The 14,768-nt window shown below is 37.1% G+C and overlaps 1 protein-coding gene across 5 annotated transcripts in view; it reads left to right on the top strand.

The window, feature by feature from the left end:
• The window catches only part of MCTP2 (multiple C2 and transmembrane domain containing 2), a 258,051-nt gene that overhangs the window by 210,039 nt on the left and 33,244 nt on the right, over positions 1–14,768 (top strand). For all 5 annotated transcript variants that reach the window (XM_071214337.1, XM_058294644.2, XM_071214338.1 and 2 more), the window contains one exon: positions 11,702–11,824. In XM_071214337.1, coding sequence (XP_071070438.1) covers positions 11,702–11,824 — 123 coding nt within the window. The remainder of the gene's footprint in view (positions 1–11,701; positions 11,825–14,768) is intronic.

The following is a 14,768-nucleotide window of genomic DNA, read 5'->3' as shown; positions in this document are numbered from 1 at the left end:
CTTTCAGCGTTCATTTTGCATTTCAGTCTTTATACTGGGGGAATTTTCCTTCTATTTGAAGTACATCTTTTTGTTTACTTTGATGATAGTCTTTTCATGAATACCTCACCTGACTTTGTTTTCTTTTTTTTCTTCTTGACGGTCTTTGTTTCAATCTTCTTTACAGACAATGTGCTAGGCTTAAGATTCTAAGTTGAAGGAATGAGAGAATATATATGCTAAATTATTTTTCTCTCTTCTTATTCTCTGTTGTATTTGAGATACCAAGTCATTCAAATTGTCTTTTCTTTGTAGTTGACCTGTCTTTTTTTTCTAGCTGTTTTTAAGTTCTCTTTACCTCAAGTGTTTTTTCAATTCTGCTATGATGTTTTAAGGCATGGATTCTTCTTTATCTATCCTAATAAGGATTCTTGGGGCTTCTTGGATCTGAGGACTGATATCTTTCAACAATTTTGGAAAATTCTCAGTCATTTTATCTTCATGTAGTGCTCCTTCTCTATTCTGTATTCTGTCATTACCTCCTCCTCCCCTGAACACCTATTAGATGTATGTTAAACCTACTCATTCTGTCCTCCACATCTCTTAACCTAGGTTTTAATTCTGTATCTTTGTCTCTCTGGTCTGAATTCTGAATAATTTCTTCAGAATTATCACAAAGTTTGATAATTTTCTCTTTTGGTGCTTTTAATTTCGTAATTAATACATCTATTGTATTTAAATTTCATTCTCCTTTACACTATTCCTTGCCCATAATCCAGCTTAGATTCCATGGTCCAACACTAAAATAGTTTCCTACTCTATCTTCATTATACTCAATTAGTAAAACCTTAGGTGAATATGGTATAGAAAAACACATTAGTGCTATTACATTTCTATAATTCATTCTATTTTTCTGTTCTAGACTATTTCAGTATTTCATAACTTTTCTTCAGCCCTCAAACATCCAATAGAGAAAGTCCCCACCCTCATTCTCAGATGATGACCTTGATTTCCTCAAGTGCCCCTCCCAAACCAGCCACCACAACCATATTGTCCCCTTACCATCATCTGGGACCACTTTGCTTTTCCTCCTGTAACTGTGGATGAACAGGCCTTGTTGCTACCTACAGTATAAAGAAAAAGTTGACTGGTCTTTAATGTTTGTCCTTAGTTCCTAGGGAAGCAATCTCTGAATCTTTGGAATTTCCTATGATAAGAGTGTCTTTTGTCATGGCTGACCCAGAACCTTCTCTGATAGTTTATATGTTAACAAGACAACAGGGAGTGACCAACACACCCTGCAGTTTTAGGGTAGGGGCTGTCCCTAACAGAAAGACCGGCAGTTGATTAGGGTTTGGGACTTTGAGGCATGTCATATCAGCCCCAGCTCCCTAACCTCTTGGAAGGGAGAGAGGCTGCAGATTGAACTCAGCACTTGGACATTTGTTCTATCAATCATGCCAATGGAATGAGACCACATATGAACTCTGAACACCTGAAGCTCCAAAGAGCTTCCATGATTGGGAAAATATACAGCTGTAGTGCTAGGAGGGAGAATCATGCTTATGGAGAGGACACAGAAACTTGAATTTGAGACCCGCTCAGGCCATTGCCCTATGTGTTTCTTCTTTTGACTTCTACTTATTTATAACATTTTATAAAATAAAAGTATAATCTTAAGTACACTGCTTTCACTGAGTTCTGTGAGTCTTTCTAACAAATTATCAAACCCAATGGTGGTAGTGGGAACCCCCAAATTTGTAGCCATCTGGTAAGAAGTACAAGTGGCCTGAGACCCTGAACGGGTAACTGGTGCCTGAAGGGCAGTCTTGTAGAAGATTGACTAAATCTGTGTTCCAGGTGGAGTCCCAATTGAATTGACTGAGTGGCTCTACAGTCTTTTCAGGTGCTGATTGAGTTTTTAAAACCCGATCTAAAGACTACCTTCCACCTTTGCACAGGATTTCACCCCCACCTACCAACTCAAGACTTGCTTCAACTGTTCTTTCTTCTGCCTCTTATAGCATCAGTATTTTTTTCCTCTCTCTCTCCTGTATCATCTCTACATTCCCTTCTAGCTACTACCCTATTTCTATGTTCTTTATAATAAATTCTTTGAAACAGCTATATCTATTCACTGCCTACAATTCTACCCATTCTCTCTTAAAGTCACTCCTGATTTCTGCCTGATAACTATACTGAAACCTTCTTCATCAAGTCCCAAACGACCAATTCTCAGTGTTCATCTTACTTAACAATGTATTGATAACCTTCTCTTAAAATATTTTGTTTTCCAAGATACCACAATCTTCTATTGTATCCTCTTTCTCCCTGGCTTCTTCTCAGTCTACTTTACTGATTCCTTCTAATTTTCTCAACCTCTAAATTTGAAGTTTCCCAGGGATCACATATAGGCCATTTCTCTCTCTACTATTGCTTTTCTGCTAAGATTATCTAATTTCATGCCTTTAAATACCATCTAGATGCTGATATTTCCCAAATTTATGTCCCGAACACTATTCTCCAACCTGTACTCCATACAGTTTATCTGTCTACTTTATTTCTCCATGTGGACAACTAATAGGCACTTCAGACTCCCCTCTCCAAAACTGCTCTGTCAACAGCCTTTATTAACTCTATTAGGGAACAAATCCATTCTTCCAATGTTTAAGCCCTGAATCTTGGAATCACCCTTGATGTTTCTTTCTCTGTTTTTAATATGCCCTCATCCAAATTGTCTGCAAATCCTGTTGGTTTTATTTGCTAAACAGTCAAAACATAACCATTTCTCACTAACTCCACTGCCATCACTCTGGTTCTAAACTACAGTTAAATCTAGCCTGGATCATTGCAATAGCTTTGTAAGTGAAACCTGTGCTTCGGTCCTTCCTTCGTTATGGTGTGTTCCTATCGTGCACAGAATGATCTTCTAATACATGTTAGAGCATGTCATTCTTCTGACCAGAACCCTCCAACGGCTTGGCGCCTCCTTTAGAGAAATGGCAAAGACCTTACAGCTGTGGACCTGGAGTTTTAACTGACTCCTGTACCTTTCCCAGTCTTTTTTCTTTCTAGTCTTCTTTCTTCTCACTTCAGGACCTTTGTATTTGGTGTTCCCCTGCCTGAAAACAGTCTTCCCCTAAATAGCTATACTTTTTCCTAGGTCTTTGCTCACATGTTGCCCTCTCAACGAGGTTTTCCCTGACCCCTCTATTTATAATTGCAACCCCAGCCCTTTACCATTGGCCTTTTTTCATAGCAATTTTTACCCTCTGATGTATAGCTTCCTTGTTTGTTTTATCCATTACCCCCAATGTTCAAATACAGTGTGAGCTCTGGAAAGGCTGGACTCTAGTTTTTTTCCCTCTTGTGATGACATCAGTGTGGTTTATGTTAGGTGTTTACAAATAATTGCTAAAGAGAAAATGAATAATGTAGTTGTGCATGATGTAAAGTGGTGACACAAAGGTGGGGTTAGTGTGTAGTCCTCCAGGCTGCAGGTAAGGGACAGAGAGGAGGAAATACCCAGGCAGTTAAGGAAAAGGCTTTCTAAAAGAGGGAAAAGTATGCTGAAAAGTATAAACTGTTGATGATTGTTTCTTACATCAGAGTCTGCAAGTACTGTGGTATAATTAGGAATATAGAATGTGTGAGTGTGTGTTGGCTTATGAAATAGTTATATAAGGGCTAGTTCATGATTTTTATATGTTGTCCAGTCTGGTTCTTTCTGAGTTCTCTTATTAGTTATAGGAAATTGTAAATATATCCTTTTGGAGACTGGATGTAGAAAATCATTTAAATTACAAATCACAACAATTTTTCTTTTTGTCTTCCAATTCATATGTTACTTAGATTTGCTCCCTGCACATTTTACACATTTATCTTCTGAATAGGTATAGAAACTTGTTAAAACTATTTTAATAAATTCAGATTATCATATGTTTAATTTCCTACTATTAATCTAGCTTGCTTTGTCAACCTTATTCACTACTTCATACTTTATATTTTCCTATTTCTTTGCTTCCTTTTTTAGGTTTCTTTTTCTTACTTTAATTTTCTTTGTTTTCCTATGAACAATATGGAGAAAAGTAGATAAAATAGTACAATGATTTCTCTAACAAATGAAGCTAGAGATTTTTCTATTTGTTACCTGTTTTCATTTCCCTATTCTTAAAGTTTTGCTTTGTTTTTTAGATTAGATGCTTTAACCATATTCTAAATGCTTGTTGTTTCTAAATGTCCATCTATTGGATAAGTGGGATTTTATTGTTCTTTTCAAATGGCAAATATAACTACAAGTATAAAGAGACTGGCCTACACCAGGATGTAGAGCAGATGAAGCTCTTAAATACTGTTGGTGACACAGTAGGGGGGGTACTGAGTTCCCGGCCAGTGGTGCTCTGTCGTGGTCCCTAGGGGAGCAGCGACAGTCTCCCAGGTACAGTGGTGGGGACCGGGAGGGAGTGAGGGTTCAACAGTGAGCCCCTGATACTAATGACTATGCTTGTGAGCTGATAAACCCAAAATAATAACAAGGCCTAGAGCAACTTTGTGCCTGGGAATTTCCTTCTGTCAGCCTTCATGTTACTCAAATGTGGCCAGTCTCGAAGCCAAACTCAGCATGTAAATGCAATGCCTTCCCCCCAGCGTGGGACATGACACCCGGGGATGAGCCTCCCTGGCAACGAGGGACCACTATCAACTACCAACTGATGATGCAACTGGAAAATGACCTTATACGGAAGGTTCAATGCGGATCAGCAGAATATCCATGTCTACATAAAATACCATGACTTTAAAATGCTGTTTGACCTAAAGTAAGGGGGAAATGGAAAGGAGAAATGAGTTTATATGGCTACGAGTTTCTAAAAAAGAGTCTGGAGGCTGGCAGAAGGTTTGCCCTCATGCACAACTGAGCAGAGTCAGAGAGACAGATAAAGCAGATACAACCCCCAGATATCGGTTCCTTTGAGGGCTAAAGAGACCCATGGGAGTTATGGTCATGGCCGATGGGGTTAACTACCAGGGCAGATGGCCCCTCTTTGGAAATGGTGTTTATGTGTGATGAATCTGGACTCAGATGGGATCTCCCTTCATAAGACTTTCATGCTAATGTGCTGGAGGTGCAGTTAATGTTGGGGTTTAAGATATATTTAGGGGATTTGAATCTCTGGACTGACAATGTGATAGCCAGATCCTGAGCCTCAACAGACTCCAGCACCTACAATCTGATTTATTGGACTTACCACACTCAGCTAAGATGGAGGTGAAGAAGGACAACCACCACACCATGGAGCCTAGAGTGATTACAACTGAAAATGGGAGGATTGCATCCAGCATCCAGGTGGAATCTGAGCCTCCTCTTGACATAAAGGTGCAATGGACACAACCAATCCAGTGTCCACATAGAAGAGGTGGCATTGGATTGGGAAAAGTGGACATAATGGACAAAGGGTATGGGGAAAGGCAGGAAGAGATGAGAGGTGGAGGCGTCTTCGGGACATAGAGCTGCCCTGGATGGTGCTTCAGAGGTAATCACCGGACATTGTAAATCCTCACAGGGCCTACATGATGGAATAGAGGAGAGTATGGGCCATGATGTGAACCAATGTATATGAGGTGCAGAGGTGCCCAAAGATGTACTTACCAAATCCAATGGATGTGTCATGATGATGGGAACGAATGTTGTTGGGGGGGGGGGAGGGGGGGGGGTGGGGTTGAATGGGACCTCACATATATATTTTTAATGTAATATTATTACAAAGTCAATAAAAAATAAAAAAATTAAAAAAAAAAAAAAAAAATTAAATACTGTTGGTGAGAATACAATATGGTACAACCACTTTAGAAAACTCCATGTCAGTTTCTTTGAAAGTTGGGCATGCACCTACAGTAATTTCCATCCTTTCTACTCCTTAATATTTAATATATGTCCCACAATGAAGACTTGTCCACAAACGTTCTTTGCATAGCAGCTGTATTCTCAAAAACTAAAAACCTGGCAACAGCCTAAATATTTATCAACAAGTGAATATAGTATATCACTACAATGGCATGCTACTTAAAAAGAAAACAGAACAACCACCTATAAGATGTTAGTACCAGTGTTTGAAGCCTCATTTCTCTGACACCAAAGAAACTTCTCATTCCATTCACGCTTCTCTGATATGTTGCATGTTACAGATGCACAGGTGCAAAGGATGTGTACCTCCCCCTGCAAAAAAATTACCTCAGATCTTCAGCTAAAAATAATTCTTCACTGTCTGCTTAAGACTTTGTTTGACATACTTTTTATAAAAATAAATACTGCAAAAATGCATAGGTAATAAACCTCAAATAAGGGAATGCGATGTTTAGAGACTTTGTGCTTTTCTAGAAGTTCTAAAGATGGAAATACCTTGGGGAGGCCATGGTTCCAAGTTAGCCCTGACTGAAGAACATTGCCAGAGTTGCCACAGACACAGAATAATCTGGAAAAGTGTTCTCGTTTTTGTTTCTTTAGGTGTAAAATGAGAAGGTTATTATCTCACTTACGTCACAGATTTTTAAAGGAAAAAGCAGGCTGTGTGCACCAGGTTTCATTTTGGAGTGGTCTGTAACTGATACCTAGCTAACTAACCAACCAATTAAATATCTCATTTCAATGTAGTGAACCAAGTCCAAGGACACCGCTGGTACCCCCCCCCCCCCCCCAAATACTTTCAGATCTCCTTATTTGGAATTACTTTAAGATTCTATCATTCTGTCCTTTGAGAGTGGATTCAAGACTAGGAAATGGCCAAAGTATTTGAAGCCACATCTCTGAATAACTTTCAAAAGCACTGCAATTTTAAAAATTAATTTAAGAAACCCACAAAGTATTATAGAGATGAGAGTTTGCCTACATATTGTCCATGAAAATAGTATTTAAATTGAAAATGGGAGCCAAGATCCTCATTTGAATGTATACATTCTGGTACAGTTGTCCATGCAAAACTCATAGATTAAAAATATATATATTTATATTTCATAAATGGCAAAGCATAATACAGAGATTTAGAGATCTAGTTAATATGATTATCATAACTAGGTGATATGAAACTGACATTCTACTTTGCAGTGCCTTACAATGATATAAATACATTAAGCTCATAATAGCAAAATTAAATGTTCTCCTAGGGTAGGAAATTAAGGAGAAGAACATATGTATATATCAAGTTCCACCTAATGAAAAACCTACTTTCTAGGATGTTACTCATTCCTATGCCCCAAAAACTAAACTCTGGGTTTTAAGAAAAAGAATTCATTTCATAAATAGGATTGAGTCTTAAAGTAAAAATGAAACATATTTTGGAAGAAAAACATCAAAATTAACCCGATATCTGCTTCCCATGTCACCTACTCAAACTTTAACCTTACTTGACCCCAGTGTTAAAAATCAAAACAGAGAGCAACTTCCTAGGAAGCACAAAGGAAGGGTTAGTTGGCTTCTTTTGGTTATGGCATGTCTGTTTCAGAGGCTAGTAACTTGAAGTGAATACTCAAGGGGATGGAAGCTGTTTCATCTGAAAAGTACTGGCGAAGGGCATAACTTTCGGTGAAAAAACTCTGGAGTGACCCTTGTAACAACAACAAAAAATAACAAGATACAAAATACACACACACACTCATAAACTCCTTTCAGTGTGCTGATTAAATCAATCTACTTGCTACACTAAATAACAAATCTAGATATTTGAAACGGTTATCTCATGAAATAATCATACAATTTTTAGTCTGTATGACCAATTATCTTGCAAGTCCAGGACATAATTTTGGGGGGAAATCATATGCATTTATTTGAGAATAAAAGTATTAGGTAAAGGAAAAACAAAGCTACCCTATTGCTGTTCCAATAAACACCAGGGTTAAATGAAGAGAAACCAATGTAAAAAGTTCTTGTTAATTCAACCAAGTACATGCTCATTTCCAAGATGGCAAATGAGTGATCAGTAAACAGTCCCTTCTTAGGAAATTTTAACTGCCTTTCTTGTCAGTAAAAGAAGAAGAAAAAACTCCACCCTTTATATGACTATGCCAAAGTAAATCTGTAGAAAAGCACAATAAAAATGCAACCTAGATTTATCATGTCTATCTACAAGATTAAAATCTTCCATTACTTCCATTTGGGATTGGCAACAGTAGCCCTTGGGTCAAATCTAACTTGCCATCTGACTTTTATAAATAAAGTTTTATTGAAACACAGTTCCACCCATTTGTTTACATATTTTCTCTGGCTCTTTCCAATTACATTGGCAGAGTTCAGTGGTTGCAATATATTCCATACAGCCAGGAATGCCTAAAGTATTTACTATTTGTCCCTTTAAGGAAAAGTCTGCAAACTCTTGGCCTACAATTTAACATTTAGACCTCTTAATTTAACATTTGTGACCTTCTGTGAACTACACTAAGAGAGCTCAGAAAGAACTGGAACAACATATAAAACTCAGCATTCCCATAACCAGCAGTCACCAATTAAAGTGTATAAATGTAAAAATGGTTCCATTCTTGGTAGTGCCCAAAATGCTAAGCTATTAAGGAAAAAATGGATAAAAGATATACAAAGTCATTTTGGTGGTAATAATAAAATAAGCCAAATATATGAAAAATAAAAAATCTTTATGATTTGGAAGATCAATATGAGAATATTAATTTTCATCAAATTGATATATAAACTCAAGCAACTCCTAGCAAAACTCCACCAGTAGTTTTATGGAACTTTACAAATTGATTCTAAAACAATGTGGAATAGCAAATGACCAAAAAAAAAAAAAAAATCTAAGACAATGCTGAAAATGTAGTAGTGGAGACATGCTCCCTTCGGTATCAACTGGATACTGAATTACAGTTTAAAAATGTGGTTTTGGTAAAATAGAAAAACATATGAGTGGAAGAAAATAGAGAGTCCAGAAACAGAGCCTTGATCCATGTGGGAACTTGGTATGTGATATAAGTGGCAATGCAAATCAGTGAGAAAAATTCGGATTAACACATGAATTAAGTTGCAAAAGTCGGCTGTCTATAAGAAAAATGTTCAAATTGGGTGCTTGTTTCGAACTATAAACAAAAATCAAATTTTGGATAAAATAAGGTTCTCTCTCTGACATACATACACACTCACAAGGAAACAGCTTTTTATCTCAGGATGGAATATGATTTCTTAAGCAGCACATTAAAAACACAAATACTAAAGCTAAGTATTTTTATGTAACATTTGTGTAATCTAAATATCTTTTTAAAAAATTAAAATAAATAATTAAAAAATGAGGACCGTTAATAACCCAATTACCAAATTTCCTTAAGTAAAGGAAAAGTCCTTGAAAGCTATATAAAGATTTTTTCTAAATCAGGATTAAAACAATTGAAGATATCCTTTTAAAAAAAATAAAGACTAATGTTTGATTACACAAAAAATAAAACCACCGATTCAGCCAAAATTTGTATCAATAACAGTATAATGGATAAATTTCAGAATATTCATTTCAAGGGGAAAACATATATCAGTTAAAATGAATGTACTTGATCTATATGTACATCATCAATATTAAGAAAATGTAGAATGATGTTCACATTTTGATTCCATTTATGCTAATTTTAATATCCTATGTTGATTCTCCTAAACCTAAGGTGTCTTGAGGTGGAAAGAATTCATGTCAGATTTAGGACATGGTTCCCTCTGGGAAGGGGAGAAATGAAATAAGGAAGGATGGCAATGGAAAACAACATTCAGAAGTATTTTATTTTTTTTAAAAAAAAAAGGAAGAATAAGTAAATCAGAAAGAAACATGACAGTACATTAGTAGTCCTTGATGCCTGGAGTTGAATGTGCATGGGTATTTGTTAAATTAGTCTGAACACTTTTTGCATTATTGGAATAATTGGTAATATAATACAAAAATAATGTCTGGGGTGTAGAGAAAGAAACTGTAGACTTTTAAATCTCTGTTATGTTAGACTTATCCTTGTACTGTATTGAAAATAACACAGAAAGCAAGCAAGATAGATGTAACTCATGAGTAAGCCAAACGTCTTCTTCAAGTATTACCAAATAAAATGTCCCAGTATAGTCAAAGACAATAACACCTCAGTAAGAAAGGGTTTCTCTCAGAAATACAGGGTCACTTGATATTAGGAAATGATAAATAAAGTACAACATATTGATGTTCTAACATAGGAAAAACATACCTCCATAATTTCAGAAGATACCCAAAGAATTGGTGAGCCACCATCCATTCCCGATTTTTAAAATAGTGATAATTGAATCAGCCCTTGTAGAAATAGATAAAATATTCTTGTTTTAAAATGTTTTTATTAAATTTGGGGCAGACACAAAAGAGCATTTGGAAAATATTAAAAAGATAAAAAGTACGCTGACTTTTTAGTTTAAGAGAAGGAATGGCTTTGTGTTTCCTTATTTGTGGATTATATGATAGTATTATTAGAAACCCCCAAAGAATGAAATGAAAAGTGATTTGAAACAGTAAGAAAATATACTATTTGCTAACTTAAAAATAATAAATACAAATTATTAACTTTAAAATGTAAGCAATAATCAATTAGAAAATTATAATGGAAAAAATAATTCCATTTATCAGAGCAACCAGAAAGAAGCAAGGAATATATCATATCTACAAAAAGAAAACTTTAAAATTTTAAAACAAGTTTTTAAGTAATAGGTAAAACAATACTGCTTTGGGGAAGGAGGTTTCTATATTTAAACTGTAGTAATTTACCTCTTAGAAACTGATGTGTTAAAGAGTAAATTTTGAGCACCTGTGACAAGGGATAACCACAAACTGTCTATTTTATCTTCCCGACTTCCTGGGAAGTTGGGAAGAAACAGAGGCTCAAGTTTGAAGTAATTTGTCCAAAATGTCACTCCTGCCTCATTCTGAATTATTATGTGTTGGTTGGAAGGCCAGCCTGTGTCTTGTGTGCATTTTGCCTATAGCGACATCATAGTCCAGGCACTTGGATTCACATTTTAAACTCTCATTCTCCCTTCTACAATAGGCCAGGAGGAATTCAGAAGACCACAGAAGTTGGGTGGGTAAGCTCATATAGTTTGTGATGGAGACAGTTCAATCATTTTCCTGTGGTCATCCAGTCCCAGACTTGAAAGATTTTTTAAGAGAATTTTTTTTTTTTTTAATTTGAACTGTTTAGATTTTCAAATATTTGCAAGCAATGTAAAAAATACCCTGCCCATGGGGAGTGGATGTAGCTCAGTAGTTGAGTGCCTGCTTCCCATGTGCAAGGTCCTGGGTTCAATCCCCAGTACCTCTTAAAAAAAAACAAATCCTCTGCCCAAGTCAGATAAATCTCACCTGCTGGCATAATTTGGCCTGTGGCTTTCCTCTTTGTAACCTTAGATTTTTCCATAATGCTTTACCTAAATTCTGGCACACTAAATCCAGGAGGAAAAACCTGAGTAGGGTTCATAGCATAGCAGGTTTCCCACGTATGAAGCTACTGTTTCCCATCTATTGCAAAGTGTGGCTGGACACCTTCTCTATTGTTAACTGTGTTTATGAGTGTATCTGGGGTTGGGGGGAGGGCTGTTAACCTGTTGGGAACTCTTCTGAAAAGCAGTCGGAGAGAGCGAGCTCCAGGTTTAATCTCCTTAAGCAAAGGAGTAGAGATTTAAGAGCATTCCCCAATTCTTTTACCAAGCAGCCCTGTGTTCTCCTTTGTCTTCAATCAGGTATTTTTGGTCACCGTCTGGAATTTTGAACTGTACATGATCCCCCTGGCACTGTTGCTGCTCTTTGTTTACAATTTCATCAGACCCACGAAAGGGAAAGTCAGCAGCGTCCCCGAGAGCCAGGTAAGCGGAGATGCCCTTCAGTTCTGACCTTTTACAACAAATGGAAGCTGCAACAAAAAGGGCCCACGTCCATTTCGCTGGAGGCATGAGTGGCACTCCCATGGACCCATTTTCCAGGGGAGGGCTTTTGTTGTGTGTCATCTGGAATTTTCCGCTGATAGTGGGCTTCTGAGCCTACCTTTGAAGCGGCGGGGGGGGGGAGGGGGCTTCTGGTTCTTAGCCATGATTTGAACATGCCTATGATACCTCTGTGCACATCTGGCTCTCTGGGAGTTTCCTGTGCATAACCTTCTTAGCCACTGGGGGAAATCCCTGGGGCTCCCTGAGCCCCTGCAGGATACACAGGGCCCTGTAGGAGGAGCCTGCCCCAGGCCTCTCTGCTTAGGCACCTCACCTCGTGCACTTAACTCTGCTTTCCTGTGGCCTGAAGGCTTAGCAAATTCTTAGTGGCTTGCCAATTTCCAGGGCAGAGGGAGGGGGTGGGCATGGGCCCTCTGTTATCAGGTGCCCAGATGTGTTCTGCAGTTCTCTAAATTCCCAGTGTAGGAGGTATGTGTGTTTCCATGAATTTGTCCATTTCATCTAGGTTATCTAATTTGTTGGTGTAGGGTTGTTTATAGTATCCTTTAAAATACCTATTTCTGAGGGGTTAGCAGTAGTGTCCTCCTTTTCATTTCTGATTTTAATCTTTTGTATCCTCTTTCTTTTTTTTCTTCATCAATCTAGTAAAGGTTTGTCAATTTTATTGACCTTTTCAAACAACCAACTTTTCGCTTCTTGATTCTCTCTATTGTTTCTTTAATTCTCTATTTCATTTATCTCTACTCTAATCTTCGTTATTTGCTTCCTTCTGCTCATTTTGGGTTTACTTTGCTCTTCTTTTTTCTAGTTCTTCCAGTTTTGAGGTTACATTTCTGATTTGAATTTTTTTTTTCTTTTGAATGTAAGCATTTAGAGCTACAAACTTCCCCACTAACACTGCCTTTGCTGCATTCCATAGTTTTGGTATGTTGTATTTTCATCTTCCTTTGACTCAAGTATTTCCTAATTTCCCTTGTAGTTTCTTCTTTAAGGCATTGATTGTTCAAGAGCACGTTGTTTTCCCATCTCAGTGTTTGCTGCCCCTCTGTGTACCTGCGCACTGGGTGCTGCTCACATACATGAGCTTCCAGCCCCTTCCCAATAGCCTCACCACAATATTATCAGCATGTAAGACTCATCAATCTCTCACAAAGGTTTTCATACCTAATTTCAGCTACACATGGGACCATTTGTGAAAAACAATATGCATCAAGATTGCACTTTCTTTTTTGCTTTCTAAGCTTTACTTTGACTCTGTATTTGTGTCCAAATTGGGTCCGAAATACTTCACAGCTTCCTATTTTCCTAGTAACTCCCAACCAAAACTGATCAGGTGAATTGTAATTTTTATTTTGATGTTATTTGAAGGGATCATATGGCCTATTTTGTAGTAAAACTAAAACCTTTGTCTATTTCTAATGAACATAGATATTATTGGTAGCAGTATAACCGAAAGTAATTAAATCTATACCCTCGAAAATAAATATCTAGATTTATATCAGTTATATATTTGGAAATTATCTTCGAATTTTTAACTTACTTTGCAAAGAAATGTTTGATAGAATTTCCATATGTAGCAAAATCTTCTGAAATATCTTAACTTTGTTTACAATAAACTGGTGGCTCACAACTCTTCTAGAATATTTGTGAGGTGGGTAATTTTACCAAGTAAGGACGTTGATAAACATCTGGCTCCTACATTTTGGGGGCTGGAGGCTTCTTGTTATGGCAGTGCCTTGAAAGATATAAATGGGATCTCTCAGAACCATTGTCAATATCTCTGAGAAATTATATGGAAGTGGTAGGATTGCTAGAGTAATATGTCATGGCATTATTGTATTCATATATTTATTGAAATAAAACAACTGATGATTTGCTATATAATCAGAGACAAGATAAATGATAGGTTGATGTTGAGAAATAAAATTTTGACATGCGCTATGATTGATGAAATGGTTAGGTGACTTCACAGTTTCACAACTTTCTCCAAATGTCTACCTTGAGAGACGTCTCTAGTTGATGGCCTCATGGCTTCTGCCCTTGACCTTTTCTTTAGGAAGAATGTTTCACAATCAGGGCTTAGTTCCATCCTCTGTGACATATTGCTTTTATCTTTAAACAAAACATTGCTAGGTAAACTGAACTAAATAAATATAGAATACTCAACAGAATATTGAAAAGACTGTGTTCTCAAATGCTCGCTAGAATAAAGAAGTAGCCACATCATGGTTCCAGAAGTTTTTCTAAAATAAAGTAAGATCTAGTCACTGGAAGATATAATGACTTTACCATTTTTGAGATTAAGTGGCAAAATATGTGCTTTTACGTTGTGAGGGCAGAGTGAATCATTTAAGCTCGTGTGTTTGGTGTCCGTCAGCCAACGAGAAGGGTCTTGTTACTACCTAAGAGCCTCATTTGCTCTCATGAAACATGCTTGCTCCAATTGGAGAATTGGGTAGTTCTCCTGAGGATCAGTGAATGTCAACAAGTGACTTCTAGTTAAGACTCATGAGAATACTGACTGGTAAGGCAGTGCCAGCCCTGGAGAAATTTCTTGCTGACTTCTGAGTGCATTTTATGGGGTATAGCAGAGTAGTCTCTGGGAACTTTAGAGTTATTCCCTTTTCAGAGCATCATATTGACACTTCTTTTTTACCAATGGCATCTAAACAACATACCTGACCTTTGTGAGGTAAAGCAGAAAGGTAAGTGCTCCAGCGCAAATAGACCCTGGTTTTCTTAATACCCAGCATTCTTTCTGAGCTCCTGAACCCATTTGATTGTATACCGACAGTAGCTTTTAAATAGGGCAACAATGTGAATAAAAATTCCCTTTTGAATCACCAAGGTTTTAAGCTAAGCT

Source organism: Dasypus novemcinctus, chromosome 3, assembly GCF_030445035.2.
Source record: "Dasypus novemcinctus isolate mDasNov1 chromosome 3, mDasNov1.1.hap2, whole genome shotgun sequence".
NCBI lineage: Eukaryota > Metazoa > Chordata > Mammalia > Cingulata > Dasypodidae > Dasypus > Dasypus novemcinctus.
This window is presented reverse-complemented; position numbering and strand designations above follow the sequence as displayed.